The sequence below is a fragment of the Diadema antillarum genome, unplaced genomic scaffold (genome assembly GCF_040938485.1).
Source record: "Diadema antillarum isolate AM-2024a unplaced genomic scaffold, OU_Dant_1.0 seq00002265_RagTag, whole genome shotgun sequence".
Lineage (NCBI taxonomy): Eukaryota > Metazoa > Echinodermata > Echinoidea > Diadematoida > Diadematidae > Diadema > Diadema antillarum.
In genome coordinates, this window is record NW_027272894.1 from 94,811 (window position 1) to 113,551 (window position 18,741).

Here is an 18,741-nt window from a genome sequence, read left to right on the forward strand (position 1 = left end):
GGGCGGATCCAGGAATTCCGTAAAGAGGGGGCGCGTTTACAAAATTAAAGGGGGGCGCACGCACCCCTCCCCCATTTTTTTCTTTTTATGTCTTTTGTTTCAACAAAAAAAAAAAAATAAAGGGGGGCGTGCGCCGGTTGCTGTCCTCCCTGGATCCGCCCCTGCTTTGGAAAGAAATCAACTGGTCAATCTTCCAGTTGCGTTAAGTTGATCGCAACTAGTATCAGAGGGGAAGGAGAAGTTTTGTCCAGTTGTTTCCACTTTAACAAACCGGTATAGTTTCTAGCATACCTTTGATTCGTCAGCGGTCATCCGAACCGTCGTATACTCGTATGCAATTTTCACGTAAGAATGACATTTCAAGGTAATAGCGTTTCAAGTTACCCAATTTTTTTATTATGTTTGCTACACTTTTATGTCTGCCATTTCCAATTATCTTTTTTTCGGTAATACGTCAGACGTTAGTTCTTACTCTAACGTGTGACTTTTTCGCCGAATTGTATCGTTCGGAATTATGCGATAAAGCCCAAGAGAGAGAGAGGGGGGGAGGGAGAGAGAGAGAGAGAGAGAGATTTTTTTTTCGATTTTCCAATACCGTTGTCTTTCAATAGCCTCTAATAAAGGACTTTTTTGATAGCCTTTTATAAAGGCAGCTTGCAATGATTTGCGGACGTGCGTACACAGTCACAGCGAGTGTAACGAGCTGCGGGAGTCGCTCCAATCCCCTGCGTGCCTGCGGGCGCGAGTCCACTGCTCGCTGTGTGCGAGTCCATTGCGAGCTGCGAGCTGAAAGGCTCGTACAACAGTTTTGTTGACGGCGCGCACAGTACTTCCGGCCACCGAACCGTCGTATATCTCAAATATTACGCGAAAAGTCAATGCGCCGATGTGCGATAGTTTTACCGCGCGCTCTGCGTGTGTTTGCGGTCATCCCAACCGTATACTAAGCATATCGTTGTGTGTGTGTGTGTGTGTGTGTGTGTGTGTGTGTGTGTGTGTTTACACGCGCATCTATGGGGGAATGAAAAAAAAAATGAAATGACAAGACTCTGTAAATGTGATAATTACACACAAATTACTTCAACTTACAAACTGAAAATTTCACAATATTTGTAACGGAATGTCCACTATCGAAATGACTGAAAATCTCAAAATCAAAATTAGACAGAAATTCGGGATATAAGACGTTTCTGATGACCGCCGACGATCCTTAGCGATTTTGAATGCCGATTGACGATTTTAGCTGCCTTATAATAAATTATAACGAATTTGAATGACAATCAGCGTTTTGGGGTATTCGAAAAAAAAAACCCCAAACAAACCCTGATTACACTTTTGCATTAACTTTGTGCAAAATGGAACGATCAAACCGAACGGGAAAAGGTGTAGTCCGCCTCCTCGGAATTCGAATTTGTACGAAGTGACAGCTATATGTGACTTAATATGGCCGGCGCCAGATTTTTAGAAGTGGGGGGGGGGGGGGGGCACTTCCGGGTTTCATCAGGTAAAACAAAAAAAAAAAGGCCTTCAACGCAACTTGTGGTGCCACTCCCGGGTTGAAACAAAAAATGGGGGCATGTTCATCTGGCGAGCTGAAGAAAATAGCGTTGCGTTGAAGTCTCTTATTTTCTTACAATAATGCTTCATTTTCTTTTTCCTTCTTTTAATCTTCTTCCGTATCCCTCATTATATTTCACCACGGAATGTGTCAGTGTGTACCAATGAGTCTCTATTACTCCTGTTCATACTTTTATCTCTACTAATGCTTCCGCAATCTCTTGGTGTTGATTCCAGCGACCGCCTGGAGGAGATTTAACCGGCATCGACTCGATCTTGAGGTCAGCCACACCATGGCAAGCTTCGTTGTCGACGTCGCCTCCGACGTTGGATACAGCAACATACTCTTGGGCATTGTAGTCAGCCTCCTCCTGATGCTGATCATGCGGAAACGGACGGGGTCGAAACGGCTGAATCTCCCTCCTGGGCCTATCAATATCCCGTGGCCTCTCAACTACCTGACGGGTCTCGTCCGTCTCTTCAAGAACCCCCTCGAAATCATCAGGGAACTCCACAATCAGTGAGTAGGCCTATATGAGATGATGCAATGTGACCCTTGGCATAGAGGTGATACAAATTACAATGAATTACTTGTAACTGATGTGTGTGGATGAACTATCAAATGCGTGTCTATGGCGGGCTATCCTTGCCGTTAACACGTACAACCGAACGACTTTACAGGGATAGAACTAATGTCGTTTTTTTTTTAATCCAATCAGAAGGCGAAATAAACTAGACAGCCATTCCTCCCTGTTGCAGCACGGAGGGATGACTTGTTGGTTTTGTAGCATCCCTATTGGTTAGAACTTTACATCCCTTCGTGGATGCACCTCAGCGAGGAATGGCTGTCTCCTGCTTGCTTGAAGACATACAATTAATCATAGAGACCTACCGGAGTACAGCTTAATGGTTTCTTGCATCCTGATTGGCTAAAGCCTTGCAACTATTGTCCATAATGTGTAAGAAGGAATAGCTGCCTAGTTTAACGCATCCTGATTTGTATAGCGGTAGGTTGCGTTTACCATCTCGACTGCTTAAAACCCTACGCCCGTTCTGTGATGCATGCACGAATATGTTTTGTGACTCTTCGTCTGGTATAAGTGACAGCCATACAGGCATTTTACAGCTGCACAGTTGAACAGTTGCACAGTTTCACGGTTGTAAGGCTATATGGTTGCACGGTGAGAAGGGTTGAAAGGGTTACATGGTTTCACTATTGCTTGGTTGCTGGGCAGAACAATTTCTTGCGTTTAATACGATGTTGTAAAAGCTTATATCATTAATTTCATGGCTGTTAAAAGTTGCTTGGTTGTATCCGTTAACGACATCTACTGACAGCGTCGTATGCATCTTCCTGATCAACAATCTAACCCGTCCAATCATACTCACCGAAATATATAGCGCTATGTTACAATAATTATGCACCACAAAGAGTTTCAAATGCGTCAAGACAATTTCACGTCCTTGTTCAATCTTCATTGGCAGGCAGTGGGAGTGAGTCGCAAGGTGGCGCTGTAGCCTTGGTGAACTTAGAGTTCCTATATAGGGCTCACACCCGTAAATACAATGGAATGTCCCAGGCCCCTTCACAAATTCGTACCAAAGATACCAAAATAAATGAAGAAAAAAATTGATTAAAAATCAATGATGTAGTTTGGCAAAAAACTGAATAGCTGTAGATATTGAGTATGAATTCCTCTACAAAATGCATTTTGGTTGGAAGATGAAAGCTTTTCTGGTGGAATTTGAGGGGACTATATTTCATCGGGTACGTGTACGGAAAATGGGTGATTTTTTGAGTGACAAGAATTCGTAGTCTGGCTTTGCGGACCCCTGGACAGAATTTGAACTGAATTATCCACCCTGAGAATTTGATGGATGAAAGGGTATATCTAACTTATCCAGGTTAATGAAGCTGAAACACCTCATTTCTCCCAGCTGTTTTACTGAATTTTTTGAAATTTGATTTTTAACACACATCCCTATGGGGAAACATTTATGGGTGTGAGCCCTATAGAGAGAGTTGCGACAACCATAGATTTGAACGCCGCCATGTTTCCAGAAATTCCACTATTACGTAACTTTTCTATTCACGCGCGGTGAGAATCTGTTTCTTTTGAAAAGAAAGAATTTGAACCTCCATTTTGTTTCCAAAAGGTGTTCAATTTCGGACCTCCCATGTCGCAACTCTCTCTATTGAGGGACTCTAGGTGAAATAAGAGGGTTACACAATAATGCGCATTCACCGTTTCAGTCACACGGGTTTTCTGCATTCTCATTCGAATCCTGTACATCTGATTTGTTAGCCTTATAATCTAACTCACTTAGCTTAATGATATCAACACAACGAAAGTGCTGTGATGACCAAGCACGCCATATATCTAGCGTCAGTTAGGTCAGGAATTTCCTTTTATAAGATAATAGTGTTACTCTGACAACAACCTCTCACGCAAGTGGAACATATCATGCACGTCCGATATACACTATGAAAGGACCACCAATCTGGAAGATGTGTCTCATCATGGTCTCATGCTCCATTTTTAGACGAAGTACTCACCTCCCTGATTGTGGCAATCATGAACGTACACATGTCACGCACAAGCTAGAATGTATCACTCTCGTATACTTTCATGTATATGTTTTTTTTTTCTCACTTGTGAGTCTCGGAGACAAACTCAGTGCGATGTCTAACACAGCTCGTGACCTGCATACAGTATTCGAGTGACCAATTTTCTTGTCAATCACAGCACTAATAACATTATGCTTCATCCGCACACAGTGCACAGGTGATAGGGAACAGTCTTTCTAATTTTGAATTTTATTTGAACGGTTTCATTCGTAGAACATGTTGAACTGAAAAAAAAAAAGTGTTTCATGTCCCTTCTATCATAAGGTATGGTGACATCGTCTACATATGTGACGGGGATTACAGATACGCGTTCCTGGCCAGTTATGAGTTGGTGAAGGACCTTTTGATCAAACGGGCTGACGTCACGTCGGGGAGAGAGGAATTGTGGGAGTTAAAGGCTGTAGCAAAGTGTAAAGGTATATGATTTTGGTTGGCGGGAATAATTTTGTGTTTTGCTTTGTTTTTGTTTTTGTTTTGTTTTTTGTCTAGGTATATTTTCGCATTGCCAAAAGCAAGCCTGTTTTCTTTTAGTCTAGAAAATGAATGTACTGACTGACGTGTTTATGGAGATGATCGCGTTGATAATGGCAATGGAAATAATCATGATAATCATGATGATGACTGTGATCATCTAATTAGAATCCTGAGATCGGCGTAATGTCCCAGATATGAACACATGAGTCTTGATTTAACATACTTTTTGCAGGACCTTTTTGACAGCCGTCACCCATCTCATGTAAACATGCTCTGTGCTTTTATTACAGGAGGAATCATATTTTCCAGTGGTCAAGAATGGGTTGACCACCGTCGATTAGGGCTTGCAAGCATCCGTAACTTCGGCAAGGGCAAAAAGAGCTTACAGCACTGCATCGATGTGGAGGCGCGCATTCTAGTCGATGCAATTGCTGAAAGCATTGGTATTCCCTTTAACCCCGAAGTTGTGCTCAGCAAAGCTGTCTCCAACATCATCTGCTCCATCACGTTCGGCCACCGATTCGAGTACTCCGATCCGAAGTTCACGGAGATGACCCATCGGATCAAAAGCTACGCATCCCAGGACCCAGGTATCCTGACTAACCTGCCTGCCTTTTTCATGAACAAGCGGAGAAGAAACCTCCTTGAGGTCAAAAAGTTCCTGGTCGAAGAGATCCAAGAACACGAGAAGAACTTTGACCCTAATGACATCAGAGACGCAATCGACAGATACCTGTTGGAGGTACAGCGTGCCCAGAAATCCGGGGAAAAAACGGAGTTTGGGATGGAGAAGGCATGGACGCTGATATTCGATCTCTTCCTGGGTGGAACAGAGACGTCGTCGGCATCATTGTTATGGGCATTTGTTTTCCTTGTTGGGAATCCTGAAATCCAAGAGAAGGTAAAAAAAAAAATTGGGCAGTTTACTCCAGTGATATCAGCTTTTATATTCCACATACTAAGAATCTTGCAAAAGGATTGGTCAAGAGCTGATCACGTGTTAAAGCTTAGTTTTGCCCATCACATCACCTGGGAAGAAAAGTTCGTTACACTCTATGATGATAGTCATTTTGTTTCGCTGATCTCTAAGTCAAAACATTTCTAACGGGTGATATAACTTATCATATTCCACATACTAAGAATCTTGCTATACACTCTAAAAAATCCGGGTCAGAACTGACCCGGAACTAGGTCCGTTGTGGTCACACACCGTTCCGGGTCAGAAATGACTTGGAATGGGGTCAGATATGACCCCATCCAGAGTCAAGAATTGGGTCAGGGTGACCCTATTCCGGGTCTTCATGACCAAATTCCAAGTCATTTTTTACCCGGAACGGTAGTGACCCCAACGGACCCAGTTCCGGTTCAGTTCAGTGCCGGATTTTTTTTAGAGTGTATGGATTGGTCAAGAGCTGATCACGTGATAAAGCGTAGTTTTGCCCATCACATCACCTGAGAAGAACAAGATCACTTGATAGTACACAGTGCAATGCACTTTCCCTTCAGTGTCGCGCGGTGCGCGCAGCAAATTCATTGTATTGTCATCTATTGACCGATTCGGGTTCGTTGAGGGCAGCAGACATTTTACGGCACAGGGCGCAGCCATAGTGGGTGTATCAGCCGACCCCCCCTGCTCTCCCCCACCCCCGGGCAACATGTTTATCACGCACTTGTAACAAAGGTTCGCGCACTAGCAAGCATTCGCGCACTCAGTGCGAGACGCCTATTGGCTAAAGCAGTTTTTCATTCTGCGCGCGTGCTGATGTAGGGAGAGGGGTGGGGGAGTGCGGAGGGGGGGGGGGGTCGGCTGATACACCCACTATGGCTGTGCCCATGCCAAAAATACACATAGCGCGTCACAGAATCGGTCAATAAAGACAGCTGTTTGTTTTGCTGATCTCTGGCAGTCCATACAGTCTTAACGCGAGATGAGTACGCGCGAAATAAAAGTGCGTCGCACTGTGGACTATCATTTAACTAGGGGTGCGTTTATAAGATTTTGCGGGCCTAGAATCATTGTTTTGAAACACTGTTTTGAAACACTGTTTGAAATCACACTTTCGTCAGGAGAGCGTTTATAAAGCCCGCCGCACACTACACGATTTTGCCCCGATTCACCGGTCTTAAGACCTTAAGACTAGAAGTGTGACGTCACAGTCTTGCCATTTTCTAGTCGTACGACTGGGTCTTAGCGCCAGTCGTAGAGATTTGACATGTTGAATCTCTACGACCAGTCGTGAGCTTTCAGCCATTCACAATGCAGCAAAATGCAAACGCACGCAGCGCGCACTGCGCGCGCTTTACCGTCGGGTCGTATAGTGTGCGGTGTCCGGTCGTACGACTGGTCTTAAGACCCAGCTTGGCTTAAGACTTTAAGACCAGTCGGATCGTGTAGTGTGCGGTGGCCTTAAGATGTTTTTCTCCGAGCGTGTTGGGGATCTCGCTCAGACTGTGCCATTGCGCAACTCACTCTGCGCAGTTTTTCCTCGGCAAAAGGTCAAGCAGGGTGCGCGCAAGGCATTGTGACGTCACATAAACAGTGTTTGCGATCGCGGTTGCGTTTATAAGATTTTTGAAACACTGATTCTACAGAAACACTGTTTGTAAACGCACTGTTTTGTGCGTTTACAAACACTGTTTCAAAACACTGTTTCAAATCACGGCGAGCGTTTATAAGAATTTTTTTCGAGCTAGAATCACTGTTTGGCCAGAAACAGTGTTTCAAAACATTGTTTCTGGCCAGAAGAAAAATCTTATAAACGCACCCTAGGTCACTTGATAGTACACAGTGCAACGCACTTTCACTTCAGTGCCGCGCGGTGCGCGCAGCAAATTCATTGTTTTGTCATCTACGCGCACACGTAGCCTAAGCCCTAAGGATACCTAAATACAGCTAAAACGGTTTCAGATGTGGAATAAAATAGGAATTTCTAGGACCCTAGATGTGGAATATAAAGCAAATAATCAACTTTCAGTTTCAGGCAATAAGATAAACTATCACTTCCTCGTCGATCTGAATGTTTATTTTCCCCTGCTATCTTCGCAGCAGAATTTGTATTGTTTACCAATTTACCTACCTACCTTTTCCTCGGGCCGGCCATCTTTTCAAGCAATGTTTACAATGGCGGCCCTCTGCATTATGACTTCTTAAATATAATGTTGTTATTGTAATCCCAGCTGCATAGACATGCATACTGTAATATCATTAATTTCCTTTTATATCGTTGTTTATGCAAGTCAAACGACTCTGTTTCAAAATACTTTGTATGTTTCCCATGTTCACGATTATTCAATCTATGTATATATTGATTTGCAGAAAATAAAGTATCTACCAAATGTGTACGCTATCTTTCCTCAGCTGCGTTTCGGAAAGATAGCTACATCCAGATCGCCTCGGAAGTGATAGTTTGTCCCATCACCTTCACCAACGTTATTTGCTTACAATTTTGAGTACGCGCGAACTAAAGTGCGCTGCACTGTGGTCTATGATTTGACCTGGGTCAAGTGATAGACCACAGTGCAACGCACTTTTATTTCGGTGCCACGCGCTTGGCGCGGAGCAAATTCGTTGTTTGTCATCTACGCGCATACGTCTAAAGTACGTAGCATAAGCCCTGATGATACCTAAAGACAGCTAAAATGGTTTCAGAATAATGTGGAATAAAATTGGAATATCTAGGACCCTAGGTGTGGAATATAAAGCAAATATCGACTTTTGGTTTCAGGCAATGAGACAAACTATCACTTCCTCGGCGATCTGAATGTGTACGCTATCTTTCATCAGCTGCGCTTCGGAAAGATAGCTACATCCAGATTGCCTCAGAAGTGATAGTTTGTCCCATCACCTTCACCAACGTCGATTATTTACTTTAATATTGATGGGAAGACCCGTACGATTGGCTGTGTATGCCTGAAATGAACGGAGTTTTGTAGGCATTAATGTTTGTTTGTTTGTTTGTTTATTTATTCACCGTATAAGATAAAAAGATAACAATGATACAATACAACTGGAATATATAACTGAAGAAAAACGGATGGATTGCCCTTCTCAGCTCGGCCTTCATGGCCGTGCTGGTCTTCCGAGGGGTCCAACTTCACATGAACAAAAAATTACAATAGTCGAAACTCCATACAATAAAAACAACACAAGCTTACTTACACATAATGATATGATGCGAAAAAAAAAATGATACATCAGTGTACAAAATCAACTAAAACAACATTACAAAAAAAAAAACAAACTTATGAAAATGATACCCCTATACCGACTACCAAAATACAATGTTCCCTCCCCCACCCGCAGCCCTCCCCATATAACATAATGTTTTACATAATACAGAGATACGTGATCATTATCATAAAATCCAATGTAATACATAATTATTTATAGCTTTCTTAAAGGAATTACATGATGATGAAGATATTATATCCAAGGGAACAGTATTGTACATTGATGCCCCACGGTACGCGAACATACGTCTACAGTACTCTGTTTTAGGTTTTGACAGCGTCAATCTTCCATAAGATCGTAAAGAATATTGATGAGATACAAAATTAAACCGGTCCAATAAGTAAGGAGCGCTAAAATCATTTAGAGTTTTAAATACCATTAACAAAATATGCTTTAAGCGACGTGTTTTTAAAGATTCCCAATTTAGTGTCTGATGAATAACGTGATTTGAAACATGCATATACGGACTGACTCTCAGGATCATTCTCCCCGCTCTATTCTGTAATTTCTGTAATCGATCAGTATACTTCTTATGGGCAGAATCATAAAGTACATCTGCATAATCAAACAAAGGTTTAATTATAGAATTATAGATTATCCTCATACTTTGTTCATTTAAATTAAAACGAAGACGACCCAAAAACCTTATCAAATTACCTATCTTCAAACACAATGTTTCTATATAAATATTCCATTTTAATTCTTGATCAAATATAACTCCGAGATATTTCACTGTTTGTTTGGACTGAATACGCTTACCAATTACCTGTACATTTATCATATTGCATCTTTTTAACATTGCGGGTGATCCTATCAACAAACATTCAGTTTTATCAACATTCAAACTCAACTTATTTAAACACATCCATCTATTGATGCCATTCAAATCAATGTTGATAGCCTGTTCAACTTGATTAATATCAGAATGAGAAAAGTATAAAATAGTGTCATCTGCATAAAGATGAATACTGCACACTTCAATCTGTTTGACAATGTCATCGATATAAATTGTAAAGAGGAGAGGCCCCAAAATGGAACCTTGTGGTACTCCGTAACACACTTCCAGGGGATCTGACATTGCATTACAAAAGTATGTACGCATTTGTCGACCAGACAAGTAATTCTCAAACCAGCGAAGGCTTTCATCGGAAACTCCAATAGAGTGCAGCTTCTTTATCATTGTGCAATGCTCCACGGTGTCAAATGCCTTTTTCATGTCAATGAAAACCGCCCCAGTGTACTTGCCTCTATCAATGGCGTGTAACCAGTCATCCGTCACTTTTAACAGTGAAGTGGTAGTCGAATGCTTTTCTCTAAAGCCAGATTGGTTTGGTGAAAGTAAACCATTCAATTTTATGAAACGACATAGTTGCTTATGGACGATTTTTTCAATGATTTTAGAAACAGAACAAAGAATGGGACGGTAGTTTTCCGGGAGACGCTTGTTACCAGATTTGAATAGTGGTATAATCTTTGCCTGTTTCCATCGTAACGGAATAATGCCTTCGGACAATGACCTGTTTATCAGATGAGTAAGGGAGTACACTATAACAGAAGCAGCCATTTTAACATATACATAGAAATACCATCAAGTCCTGAAGATTTCTTATTTTTCATACCACGAATTACTTTAAACACTTCTTCATACGTGACAAGTTGCAATGAGAACGAATCAATCGGTTCATACACATTGTCAAATTCTTGTATTGAAGAGTCATGGACATTCGGGATGTTTGCAGCCAAATCTCTACCAACATTGGCGAAAAATGTATTAAATTCATTGGATTTATCTTGATCTCTACTACCTGTAACTGATTCACACATGCCAGAAACATCTCTAGGCAACACTGTTTTTATGATATTCCACATCTCACCAGATGTGTTAGCTGCCGATAATTTTTCAGCAAAAAAAGATCTCTTTCGTTTTCTTGTTTTCAAAGTAACAGCATTACGAAGTTTCTTATACTCACTCCACAAATCATTCAATCTATTTTCCAGTGATATTATTTTATTTCCATCAGATTCAATCAATATCATCCTTTTAAGCTTATTCACTTTTTCCTTCAGTTTATCTCTTTTATAAATAAGATTGATAATTTCACTACACATCCAAGGAGAAGAAGTTTTCTTAACTCGTTTTTCACGAATAGGCATATGTTTGTCGAACACCGACAATAACAATTTTTCAAAATGAAAAGCTGCTTCATTTATATCTTCTATATCATACACTTCGAACCATGGTTGGGACTGTAGGCTACGAATGAATGAATTGTGGTCAAAATATTTCATACTTCTGTAATTAAGTGTACGGGGCCCTTTATCTTTGACGTGACATTTCAGAACCATAAAACATAATGAGTGATCACTTATGCCAGTATGCTTTACTCCATACACAGATACAATATCTGGAGCATTTGATAACATATGATCGATAAGGGTAGACGAATCATTTGTTATTCTTGTACATATGTTACCATTTATTTGTTTCAATGAATACAAACTGTTTATTTCATTAAGATGTTTGGTTTCATTAGTTACATTCTTTTTCGAAATATCACAATTCAAATCCCCCACAATAAAAATATTTTTGTTAAAGCTGTCTAAAAAAGACACCAATTGCTCATAATAATCAAAAATACAAACTGAAGTGTTTGGTGGTCTGTACCATGATACAAAAATAAAAGATTTCGGACATTGTTCTCCAACTATGATTGGTATGGCCTCTAAATGTCTCAAGGAATCGTGTTGTAAAATTGAATAATTCAAATTCATTTTCATATATATTACTACGCCTCCTCCATGTCTGTTTCTGTCTTTTCTTAGGACTCGATAGCCTTCAATACATATCTCGCTATCAAATATTGAATCATCAAGCCAAGTTTCATTTAATGAAAGTATATGTACATCATTCTGACTCAAAAGCAGTTTGATTTCCGATAACTTCGCGAGGAGACTGTGTACATTTAGATGCAAAATCTTCAAACCCTTTATATTTAACTCATCATATTTTAAACAATTATTCGGAATACATTGTGAACAGGATGTCGTACTTGCATCGTTTACGGTATCACCATTGATTGTATCAGCTAATTCTATATCATCTATAAAACTAGGTGAGTGTTTCACAACGCATTGAGGACATTCCCAGTTTAGAAATACACATCCCATATCATCATAATCCCTTTCATCTACTCCACCACATTGGATGTGAACCCATTTTTTACATCTAGTGCATTGTAATCCCTTTTGATTATTTTTCACAGATCTAGAGCAGCACACGCACGGGTAACTCCGTACCATGTGAACTATACTATCAACCAACAAAACTAAAACATCAACAAAAAATATCACAAATTATTATTAGCATTTACAGTCATACGAATGATAATTATTGTCGTTTTATAAAATCATACACAAACTGCACCGGTGATCAATATTCCCTCGTTTTTACCGATTGAAATGAGAAAGTGATGATAGCCTATTGGGTCATATTCTGTCTAAATCACTTTCGTGGGTTATAACTCTTTTGACTGTCTTCCCCCCGCTTGCTGGGAGGAGGGCAAGAACCCTGCCATCCGATGTCCAGGCTGCAAGGACTTTCCTGCAAGACTTCGTTTTTTGGAGTAGCTGGGCGTTGCTTTTTGTCAAGTCTTCCTCAATCCCCATTTTCGTTCCTTTGAGGACACGGCGTTTGGATAGGATCATGCTGCGCATGCGATAGGAAACAAATTTGACGATGATTGTTCGAGGCCTTTCATTGCGCCTACTGTTGCGTGTCACCCTGCTTGCTGAGCGTGAGTCGTCCTCACTCTTCTTCGCAGGAAGTCGATGGGACCTCTCGATGTCATTCTTGGACAATTCAACCTTCAACTTCTCCCTGGCTATGCGGCAAACGATCTCGTCAGTGTCCTCACCAGCTGATTCCTGTATGCCGTGGAAACGGAGGCAATTTCGTCTGGAGTATTGTTCCTGGTTGTTAGCAGCTCGCCCAACCTTGTCCAGAGCTGAGCGTTGTCTTTCAACGATGGACTTGAGGTTCGCGATCTCCTTTGTGTTGCTGTTCAGCTGGGACTCCAGGTCGATAATCCTTCCTTCACTGACTTCAATTCGTCGCATCATGTCGTCTAGTTCACCCTTTATGGCGTCACGCACTGCTTGACGAATAGAATTCAGGAATTCTTCTCCCTTTATGTATCGCTTTAAGACTGCGTCAGCAATGCATTCCACATCGTCAAGCTTACCCGGGGTCGCCATAATGGCGGGTCAAATGAAACTGCGAAATATAGCAAATCTCAGAACACTGTGAACACAAGATGATAAAAACAGAGCCGTCCAAATTTACAGTATCAAAAGATTTCGGTCAGTTATTCCAGGTAATATTCGCAAAGGGCGATGTGGTATCATGAAGTATGGAAATATTGGTGATATATCAAACGAGGCACGTGTTCCATATTCATCAAAGTCATGTGGTATAGGGAGACACTTAGGATGACTCGACGACTAATCACATATCACAGATCTCATATAATATCGGCATGTATCACATAGTTACCATGTCTGGTGCAGGATAGGAAAACAACCGTCGTATGTTACATCATCCTGGATATATGTATGCGTCTCAAACGTCCTGTCAATATGTTCGTGAACATCGTACGTATGTACTAACAAGTACTATAACGTGATGGGACTACATTAGGCCGAAGGGACTGAAGACGCAGTGCTTTCCTTCCAGGTAGTGAGATGAAAATCGAGTTATAGAATCGGTTTCCTCTCTGAGATCCACAGACTACAGGAAAAACCAGTATGCCAAGAAGTATAAATATCAAATTCCAGTCTCCTGTATCCAAACAGTGGAATAATCGAAAATTAGAGCTCAAAATATAGAGCGGTCACCCTGACGTTCTGCGTCTCTGCGTCTCTTCAAACGTAGATTTCTGAAAGATTTTTTATAGTGTACTATTGGAACAGGAAAGTGCATCAATCAACACCATAATACATGTTAGAATTCGAGTTCAACGTGTGTGTGTGTGTGTGTGTGTGTGTGTGTTTGTGTGACAATGAAAGAGAGGAAGAAAGTAATTCAGTATTAAAGTGCGGTCTTACGAAACAATTGCAAAGGGCGGCAGACTCCGGAAAATTTTCGAAAAATGCCTTTATTTATTGAACAATCACAGTGTAGTACATATTCAAATAGCGGGACAGACTACTTGATTAACCAGGGATTTAGGCAATTTCAGATTAGAAAAGTGCACAGATCGTCTTAATAATAAATATGCTAGTTTGCGATTTCGAACAGTGATGTCATCATACAATATCGGACAAAAACACTTGCCCTTACAAAAAGTAATCTGGCAAGTTATCTTACATAGTACCACCCTTCAGATAAAGAAATGTACCGTGCACAATACAGTTAAAAATTTCCGGCATCGTTGCAAGAAGAGGTTGTACTCAGGAGAGTCATTACCAGAAGTCTCAGAAATGTCACCATTTTAGCAATTTTTCTGAAAAAAACCCCGTTGTTTTCGAATGCAGGTTTGTTCCGAAATCGATGACGTTGTCGGTCACTCGAGGACGCCCGAGTATGAGGATCGAACCAGTATGCCTTACACGGAGGCCACCATAATGGAGGCGTTACGGTTCCGCCCCATCGCACCCAGTGGAGTCCCGCATCGATGCACGGCGGACATGGAGGTCCGCGGCTACGTCATTCCGAAGGACACAAACATCGGTGCCAACATACTCTATATCCACAACGACCCCAAATTGTGGGGTGACCCGGAAGTGTTCCGACCCGAGCGCTTCCTGTCGGAGGACGGCAAGGAAATCGTCAAGCCCGAAGCGTATTTCCCGTTCGGTGTTGGTGAGTTTTACTGCATATAATCGTTTGTTGTTGTTGTTGTTTTTTTTTTATTTGATAATCGATTTAATTATTTTATGTAAATCAATTTTAATATGATTTTTATTTTAAAAAAAATGTTTCTTACCCATTTTCATTCCATCTTATTTATGCTAAGAATTGACACTGCAGTTCACCTCCTGTTTTACGCTATTGAAACTTTCAAGATCTGTTAACCAGCATAGGGAGACCGTGCGCTGGGAACGCTGGCTGGCCTGACTCGGATGAATTGTGATATTCTCAGGACGAATTGTGAGCAGATTTGTACGCATGCGCACTTTATGCAGGCGAAGAATCTCGACTGAAGTTTAACGTCACCCATTTGGATATAAGCTTTGTCGCTCATATAATTTGGTGACGGGCAATTCTATTGTAGCAGGCATACCCTGCTAGAAATAACAGTCTCCCACAGTGTGAAATACTATGTAAAACACAGTGTTAGCACATTGCGATCACAGTGTGAAATCTCTTCATACCGATAAATGCGAGTGTTTTAACATTGAACGCATTGTGAGTCATCGACTCAAGAGTGTCAACAGAGCATTACAATGCGAACACTGTGTGAAAAACTACACCACATTGTGAAATCATCCTCTTGACATAATTTTGTCTTTGCGACATATTGTGAACACACTGTAGGACACTGTGTTCTTTCCAGCAGGTTACGCTATAGTCGTGGTTTCCGAATGTACCATGGTGGTAGAGAATGGAGAGTAATCATGCCAAACTTTTCTTACCATTCCACGCTGTCGAATCTTGAACGAACGTAGTAGAATAAATCAGACAGAGTAAAGGTTTCGTCAAAATCGGCACCGTGAAAGTATTTTTATGACGTTAAAAAAAAAAAAATCTCCAATATTACATCTATTAGCGTAGTGGTATTGATTGCACCCGGGTGCAAAGTGGACAAGATGATGTGACCGCGTCATGAGTCAATGGAAACGTCTGTCGGCATTGCACCTTTTAGGGATCTAAATCTCAAGATAAAATGATGTGGGGGCGCTGTGGCATAGTAGATGATACTCCCTACTCCCAATTGGAGGACCCGAGTTCGACTCACGCCCAGTGTTTATGCCCTTGGATAAAATGACTTTACCCACAATGTCCCCCTCGACCCAGGTGTGTGGGTGTATGAATGGATACCTAGCAACGCCACGTTAACAATAATGGCAGGGCCCTCCGGTAGAGTAGTTGCAACATTGAAGAGGCTACGCTGCACAAAGAAGACCTTAGTATCAAATGATGATAATGATAATAATAATCATCATCATCATCATCATAATGATAATTATTATTATTATTATTATTATTATCATTATCATTATTATTATCTTAAATACACATAATAATGATAACGACAATAATGATAATAATTATTATCATTATTATTATTATTATTATCATCATTATTATTATTATTGTTATCATTATTACGTGTATTTAAAACGTTCCTCCTACGAATGTGACATGACTTTATATTTCCTGTAGACCCGGATTTATATGGCTGTTTATTTGTTGTTGTTTTTTTTAGGAGCTGTGATCATCAGTGCAGGGCAGAGCTAGGATAACTTGTTTGATTTATTCCTCTTGTTGTCGGGCGTCCAATGTTCTTACTTTATTTTTCATAATTTGCAATTATTATCCATTATTTTACTGGAATCTCCTCGTCGAAGTGGAATTTATTTTTGGCAGACATTTCATGGGAGCAATAGTCGAAGGAGCATTATGTCATGAAACCGTAATCACCAATTCATTGTCAAGATCTGTTATCATAGATCAACACTATCATGCAATTTCAACTTTACATCATCGGTAAGGCAGGAACACTTGCACTGCTAATTCTAACGATTCAATTAAAACTTAGAAAGGGACAGCTGATTGGAAATTTACAACCATATAAAATCAATTGGTAAACCAGTTACATAGCCAATCACTGTCATTTCGTTCTCATCGTCTTCATCGCCTCGTCATTGGCATCAATGTCGTCATCATCATAATGAGGCTGATGTTTTGATGTTTCAAACGCTTTCAGGTCGTCGAGTGTGTATTGGTGAGCAGCTGTCCAAGATGGAAATATTTCTCTTCCTCACCAACATCCTCCAGCGATTCAAGGTGTCCTTTCCCCCCGGTGCCGTCCCGGACTATAGTATTGGCCATCGCTTCACCACGCTGGCGCCAAAACCGTACGAAATCATTTTCGAGGAGCGCTAAGAGACCTATCCCACTATGTTTTTATCAGACAAAAAGAAAAAAAAGGAAGAAAAAAGGAAAAATTAAATTTGTGTGTGTGTGAGTGTGTGTTTAGGAAAACATTATGTGTGGAGAGAAACAAATATGTTTTTTGTTCGTGTTGTTTGCTGATTGTTGGCGGTGATTGATGTAAATTTTAATAATAAGATTAGATTCTGGATATAACGCTCATAACCTATGTCATGAAGGATAAGGATGATATTTGTTATGATATACATTCATATTGTGTAAATGTCTTTAAATATATATATATATATATATATATATATATATATATATGTGTGTGTGTGTGTGTGTGTGTGTGTGTGTGATGAGTATGTAGGTCTTAATATTCAGATCTTTAAGCAGTTTCCTTACCTCATGGAAGCCAAAACTCTCGCATACGACTGTTTCAACACCACATTCATCAGAAGTTGACGTCATGACATGGAATGAAGAGGTGTGAACAGTAATTGGCATTAAGTCATGGATACATTGACAGAAATAATATGTTAAAGAAATTTTAAAAAGTTCAGCAATTGGTTCTTAGATGAATGTCATTTTCTGGTTTCCATATATTATGATATTCTTTTGATGGTAAAACAAGCTGTTTCACCCGTGCCATGGATGGTAAAGGTTAAATCTTTGCTTGCTAATTTGATGATTGGATGGTGGACGATTTGATTATTGTGAAGAAGGCTCTCAACCTATTGTTGATGTAGTGTCTTTTCATTGTTCCTTTGAGAGAAATTTGTGATTGCGTACATTGTTTGATGTGTTTACGTGAGTATGCCAGCGGTATGCTAGGTGTTTGGTACTGAACTGGATATATTTCAGCTGAATGCTTTGGCAAAGGTTGCTAAAATAATGCTCTCCTTCACTGACGAACTCGGTCTATTCTGCACCCAAATCTAGCCACATTACTTTTTATAATTATTCATAGAGAAATCTTTATCTACCTAGAGATAAAGTAGGTAATTATTGTAATTACCCTTAAGTTGTAATCTAATCATTTCATGAATACGGGATGTCATGGGAAAAGAAAATTCATTCCTATGCCTCAAGTCAATATTTGATATTTCAGACTTAGTAAACTATGTTACTGTATCTGATATTTGAAGCCCTTTTACATGGGATCTGTCAATTTTAACTCACTTATGATCGCTTAAAGTTGTTTTAACATGTCTCAAATAATTTCAGTTATTTCGTTCTTCTGTCTTGCTTCCTTTTACGCAGTTGTTATAAATTGTAGTTATTTTTCAGGCTTCAGTGAAAGATTCCTTTTTCTTTATTTGCGGGCCACCAAATATCACTTGTCGGGCAACCAAATAATAACAATACTACTACTACTACTACTAATGATAATAATAATAATAATAATAATAATAATAATAAATTGATTGATTCTTACGGCCCTGTTAAGCATCGAACCTTGTACTACGTAAACATTATATACAAAGAGTGCGTTGAAACAATGCATGAATTAATAAACAAATGAGGAACGTCCATGATTGAGTAGATCCACATGAGTATGAACAGGCATGTTAAATGGCTTTTAAATCTACTGAGATCTGAATCTATAATAGTGACAAATAGTGAATGGTCACGAGTGCAAAATCTTGTTTCATTGCACGAGTACAGACCATTGTGACCATACCACTGTATACTATATAGGCCTACCATGAATAACCGTGTATTAACCGCACTCCCTTTTCACCCGATTGA

General features: G+C 40.2%; 1 protein-coding gene across 1 annotated transcript; it reads left to right on the forward strand.

The window, feature by feature from the left end:
• Window positions 1–351: 351 nt before the first annotated feature.
• On the forward strand, window positions 352–16,998 carry LOC139714398 (cytochrome P450 2B2-like). Its single transcript, XM_071626107.1, has 6 exons — window positions 352–364; window positions 1,795–2,077; window positions 4,451–4,602; window positions 4,951–5,561; window positions 14,424–14,751; window positions 16,820–16,998. The coding sequence occupies exons 1-6, from the start codon at window positions 352–354 to the stop codon at window positions 16,996–16,998; spliced, it is 1,566 nt and encodes a 521-aa protein (XP_071482208.1).
• The last annotated feature ends 1,743 nt before the right edge of the window (window positions 16,999–18,741 follow it).